The sequence below is a fragment of the Schistocerca piceifrons genome, chromosome 1 (genome assembly GCF_021461385.2).
Source record: "Schistocerca piceifrons isolate TAMUIC-IGC-003096 chromosome 1, iqSchPice1.1, whole genome shotgun sequence".
Lineage (NCBI taxonomy): Eukaryota > Metazoa > Arthropoda > Insecta > Orthoptera > Acrididae > Schistocerca > Schistocerca piceifrons.
In genome coordinates, this window is record NC_060138.1 from 1,101,682,528 (window position 1) to 1,101,689,025 (window position 6,498).

General features: G+C 44.0%; 1 protein-coding gene across 1 annotated transcript; it reads left to right on the plus strand.

The window, feature by feature from the left end:
• Nucleotides 1–4,718: 4,718 nt before the first annotated feature.
• LOC124798608 (probable N-acetyltransferase san) lies at nucleotides 4,719–6,194 on the plus strand. The gene is made up of 4 exons (XM_047262088.1): nucleotides 4,719–4,868; nucleotides 4,975–5,111; nucleotides 5,283–5,469; nucleotides 5,645–6,194. Exons 1-4 carry the CDS (start codon nucleotides 4,861–4,863, stop codon nucleotides 5,799–5,801), a joined length of 489 nt encoding a protein of 162 aa, XP_047118044.1. The 5' UTR covers nucleotides 4,719–4,860; the 3' UTR covers nucleotides 5,802–6,194.
• Nucleotides 6,195–6,498: the final 304 nt, after the last annotated feature.

Here is a 6,498-nt window from a genome sequence, read left to right on the forward strand (position 1 = left end):
TGTTGTTGCTGCTGCTCCTGCCGCCACTGCTGCTGTCTCTCAGCTTTCAACTGATCCACTCTTTGGTGGATGTCTGCTGAAACAACAAGAAAAAAATTAACATCGAAATCTGAACAGATGCTATGAAATCTGAACAAATGCTACAAAACCTACGAACTCCAAACAACAGTGATTTGCTACTATAACACGTTTTTAACTTCGAAATCTGAACACAAAGGGACTTTATATTTAGAAACTTATTTACGAAATTATGAAATCTGACCTCATGGTATGAAACTTACATTTGAACAGATGCTATGATACTGAAATCTGAACAAAATATGATTTGATACTACAAACCTTTTTTAGGGAAGTAAACATTGCAAAATCCGATGTCATGCTATGAAACCAAAATATGAACAAATGCTGTGATGCTGAAATATGAACACAGTGTGATTTGATACTAGGAAAGTTTTGTACAAAAATATATTTTGAAATCCGAACACACAGTGTTATGATACTACAGAATATTATTAGAAAATTTGCACTACGACATCCGATGTCATCCTATGAAACTTAATATGTGCTTACCTGGTAATTCTCTTTGTCTCAGGCGGTGTTGCTGTTGCTGCTTGAAAAATGTTTCATCTTGCAACTAAACTAACACGGAATCACGAAAACTGACGATCTAACTAATGCAGTCATGAACGATAGCAGAATGAGGATGAGAGTGGAGCAGGGTAGAATTTATATACACTCCTGGAAATTGAAATAAGAACACCGTGAATTCATTGTCCCAGGAAGGGGAAACTTTATTGACACATTCCTGGGGTCAGATACATCACATGATCACACTGACAGAACCACAGGCACATAGACACAGGCAACAGAGCATGCACAATGTCGGCACTAGTACAGTGTATATCCACCTTTCGCAGCAATGCAGGCTGCTATTCTCCCATGGAGACGATCGTAGAGATGCTGGATGTAGTCCTGTGGAACGGCTTGCCATGCCATTTCCACCTGGCGCCTCAGTTGGACCAGCGTTCGTGCTGGACGTGCAGACCGCGTGAGACGACGCTTCATCCAGTCCCAAACATGCTCAATGGGGGACAGATCCGGAGATCTTGCTGGCCAGGGTAGTTGACTTACACCTTCTAGAGCACGTTGGGTGGCACGGGATACATGCGGACGTGCACTGTTCTGTTGGAACAGCAAGTTCCCTTGCCGGTCTAGGAATGGTAGAACGATGGGTTCGATGACGGTTTGGATGTACCGTGCACTATTCAGTGTCCCCTCGACGATCACCAGTGGTGTACGGCCAGTGTAGGAGATCGCTCCCCACACCATGATGCCGGGTGTTGGCCCTGTGTGCCTCGGTCGTATGCAGTCCTGATTGTGGCGCTCACTTGCACGGCGCCAAACACGCATACGACCATCATTGGCACCAAGGCAGAAGCGACTCTCATCGCTGAAGACGACACGTCTCCATTCGTCCCTCCATTCACGCCTGTCGCGACACCACTGGAGGCGGGCTGCACGATGTTGGGGCGTGAGCGGAAGACGGCCTAACGGTGTGCGGGACCGTAGCCCAGCTTCATGGAGACGGTTGCGAATGGTCCTCGCCGATACCCCAGGAGCAACAGTGTCCCTAATTTGCTGGGAAGTGGCGGTGCAGTCCCCTACGACACTGCGTAGGATCCTACGGTCTTGGCGTGCATCCATGCGTCGCTGCGGTCCGGTCCCAGGTCGACGGGCACGTGCACCTTCCGCCGACCACTGGCGACAACATCGATGTACTGTGGAGACCTCACGCCCCACGTGTTGAGCAATTCGGCGGTACGTCCACCCGGCCTCCCGCATGCCCACTATACGCCCTCACTCAAAGTCCGTCAAATGCACATACGGTTCACGTCCACGCTGTCGCGGCATGCTACCAGTGTTAAAGACTGCGATGGAGCTCCGTATGCCACGGCAAACTGGCTGACACTGACGGCGGCGGTGCACAAATGCTGCGCAGCTAGCGCCATTCGACGGCCAACACCGCGGTTCCTGGTGTGTCCGCTGTGCCGTGCGTGTGATCATTGCTTGTACAGCCCTCTCGCAGTGTCCGGAGCAAGTATGGTGGGTCTGACACACCGGTGTCAATGTGTTCTTTTTTCCATTTCCAGGAGTGTATTTTCACTGATTCAGCAGTAACCAATAGGGGTACAGTATTCTCAGGAGGGATGGAAACCTTCATCTGCATGTTTGGACATATTGGTTTACATACAAACATGAAGTAACCACTTGAGAGAAAGCGGTGGTGGCTTGGTGAGAACACCCCAGGTACCAAATATGAAAGGGTTGCCTCCACCTAACGCTTTGTTCGACAGAAAGCAGCCACTTTAGAGGACCTGACACACATGTGGGCCTCTAGTCCTGCCCCAGGCAGTGGCGATTGGCTGTGAGGCTTCTGACAATGGTTCCCCTGCAGCAGGCTGTGAGGCACCCAGTGATGGTTTTCTGTGCGCATAGTGGTGCAGTAGATGGTCGCCCTGTGCATGCACAGTCTCGCAGTAGTTGTGCATGGTGCTATTAGAGGTGCGCACTGGTGCATATATGCCATTAGGCTGCAAACTTCCACAGCAAACAGAGCCACCAGTGCTCAGCACTCTGCCCAGCATCCAGCAGCACTCAGCTGGCAGACATCCACAGCATGCAGATACACGTGCCCAGGACCTGGCTGACAGACATGCATGCACGCGATCCGGAACGGCGGCTAATGCACCAGACTTCATTCCATTCCTCAGTGCTTACAGTTATTACATCATGGGAAATGGGGGCAGACATGAGCTCTATCCAAGAAGGGGAGCCCTGTCTCCTGCAAACTGATTAAATGAAGAATATACATCTATATTTTATTATTACTGACAATGATATGACATTCATGTTGTGATATCCTTCCTCTGCAGCACAAATTGAATTTTTTTCCCATCAGTTTTCAGATGTGGGTGGATGGGGGAGGGGGAAGGGGGTAGGGGGAGGAGGAGGGTAAGGGCCAGTGTGTGAGGAAGATCCTACGGTGGTTGCATTGTGCACTATCTCAGTTGATCCCTGTGTATCAAGGTGAGCACACATATGAAAATTTTCCAGCAAGGCAACACCTCCAATCCGCAGCAGTGTAATTACATAATTCGGACATGTAATTGCTGGACATGAGCTTTTTCCGCAAAAGAAACAGATCTGACCGGTAAAAATTGAATTTTGTAGATAAACAGTATATCTTTCGCTATGCAATTGACATTGATTTCAAGTTCGTATGATGAGATCATTCCTCTCCTGCACAGACTGTCTCTTTTGCCTGCCAATTTCCAGATGGTTGTGAGGAGTGCGAATGGGGCAGGGGAGGGGAGGTCTGAGGGATTTCCTGGGAGGAGAGGATGTAATCAATTGGTCAATTTAATTAATGAGTCAATTAATTTGATATCTAAAGTGTGCTTGTATCACTGAGGGGGAGGGATAAGGATGGGGATTTCCCAGGGGTGTGGTGGAGGAGGAGGAAGGGTGGGGGTTGCTCAGAAGGTCTGATAATGCACTGGGAGGCCTAAATCAACCCCCAGGTTGTCATAAATCAATTAACAGAACAATAGGTTTGCCTGTGAATGTATGTTTGCCCCTGAATGTATCCAACCTGCACCAACAAAATGAGCGAGGGTCACCTTTGCCCTAATACTGGTTTGTTGATAGAATTCTGTGGAAATGCGATCAGTCTACGAAGAAGATCGATTACAAAAGATATCTGTGACCCATCCTAGAATAGTGCCACGTCTGTGTGACCCTTAACAAATAGGATTAACAGGGCATATTGAAAGTATACAGAGGAGAGCAGCAAGAATGGTCATACGTTTGTTTGATCCATGGGAGAGTGTCACAGAAACGCTGAAGAAACTGAACTGACACTCTCTTGAAGATAGATGTAAATTATCCCAAGAAATCCTACTTAAAAAGTTTCAAAGGCAGGTTTCAAATTATGACTCTAGCAACATACAACAAACTCAACTATCGTTCTCGCGGGGATCGAAAGGACAAGATTAGATTAGTTACAGCACACATGCAGACATTTAAATAATCATTCCTCCTGCGCTCTATAAGTGAAAAGTGAATGGAACAGGACCTACTGTGAAGCACTTCACAGTGGTTTGCAGAGTATAGATGCAGATGGAAGAACACTCGATGGAAAAAAATATCCAAGTCGTTCAGGAACATTTGCCATTTGCCACGGAAGCGAAGCAAAATAATGAAACAAAGATTAAGAATTTAGAAAAGCACAAAATCCACTACGATAACTTGAGTGAGCTTCCAGTATTGGCAGACGACGTCATCCGCAAAACTTTCTTCCCGAGAAACCTTGACGGTGATGTGATGTGAAGTTCCGTTGACGACCTATGCGAATTCCGCCATTTGAAATCCATTACGGAATGTTTTGACATGACAGCAAGTGCTAATTAGCCGTTATTTCATCTGTTCCTTACCTTGCAGCTACACTTGCAGCATCCTACAGAGCACGATATATGATCAAAGAATGAAAAAAAGAACGCGAAGCTTCTACAACTGTGATACTTGAAGATGTTAACATCGCAAAAAGCGAGAACAAGCCTAGAGTGGCGTTTTATTGACGCGGTTTCACGTAGATCAGTTTCCAGTATCCCAGCGTGTATTGCTCTAGAGTCTTTGCTTTGTTGTGCTACAAGCGAGAGTGTGAGCTCTTTGCGCAAGTATCAGCATGGCGCTCCACGAGTGACCGGTGTAGTGCCTGTTAGGTGTAAATTTGATTACTAGTTCATTTTGGTCACAGGGGAATATTTCCCCTGCCGTTGGAACCTAAACTGGAAATTGAGAATGACCCGGTGAGTAATGATATTGTATTTTCCATTAATGTTTTGGTTGTTTAGTACATGCTTGTCTTCCCAATTATTTGTTATTATTTTAAATTTGTTGAGGTTTCTGTTTCAGGTCCAAAATAGAACTCGGTGATGTCACACCACACAATATAAAACAACTGAAGCGCCTTAATCAAGTTGTCTTCCCAGTGTCATATAATGACAAGTTCTATAAAGATGTCTTGGAAGCAGGAGAACTAGCGAAATTAGGTAAGACGAGCGGATTACAGAAGGTTATAAATTCTAGAAGTTAAGAAAGAGGACTTCACTCGACTGGAAAACGTTAGGATGCAAATAGTACTCGCCAGAAAGACATTAAGCTGCAAACACTGTATAACAAAATGTTCGCTCTTTAAAATTATCAAAAAAATTTATCCACAGCTTATTACAATGACATCGTTGTGGGTGCTGTGTGCTGCAGAATTGATACATCAGAGAATTTGCGCCGTCTGTATATTATGACACTGGGTTGTCTTTATCACTATCGCCGGCTAGGAATTGGTACGAAAATGGTGGAACATGTACTGAACTATGTCGAAAAGGACGGAAATTTTGACAGCATTTTCTTGTGAGTATGGCACAAAGTATTCCTGTCAGTCATAAAAATGTCAAATTGCTAAGTTCCTTACGTATCTGTGTTGTGTAGAGATTTGAAATCTACCTCGTTTGTCCTTATCAGTGCATTAATGCTATTGCTAAAAATGATACATATTTTTATTAGTCATTGTGATTTTTTCCCACAGGCATGTACAAGTAAACAACGAAGGTGCCATCGAGTTCTATAAGAAATTTGGCTTTGAGATTGTTGAAACGAAAGAGCGATACTATAAACGGATAGAACCTGCTGATGCTCATGTTTTACAAAAGACACTTAGACCCCAATCGCGAGAAGACAAGTGATATAACAAATTACAACAGACTTTTATCTGTGAAATATGGAAAATTCTTTTTTCACATGAGAACGAAGTGTTGTGATAAAAAATATCAATTATTTGTTGCGATACTGGTCTGCAGTCAAACTTGAACATTTGTGATAATGACATTATGGTTCCAGCTTGCTTCCATTGTTCTTGTGTAGGTGTGATAATTCGATTGTGTAATGTTTTCTGCTCTCCGAAAGTGTAAAGTTGTTTTAACATACTGAGAAATGAAATTTCATCACCTTTCAGTTTAATAAATTGACAAGTAAAGAACTGTAAATTCGTGTAATTTGTAAATGTACATAACATTTGTAATATTTTAAGCCATCCAAAATGATGAATCTGTATTAAAAATTTTCGTGTGTGGCACTCACATAGAAGCACTTGATTTTTTTGTGTGTTTTGATAACACTAATTTTGTGGTTAATTTTTTAGTGACATGGTAGAGGTCAGCCAATCACATTTCTATCTAAAGACCCGTGTGCTGTTGTGTTGTCTGTTCTGCAGTTAATGTGAAAAGCCATGCCAGGCTGTCTGCACTTCAGCAATGCAGCCCCTTTATGTATATGCATAAATATATTTACAGGAGATTTGTGTATTACACAATGCAGACACTCTGAATTAACCTTAGTTTCCATTTTTATAATGGAAAGTGTATTAATTATTCATGTGTAGAC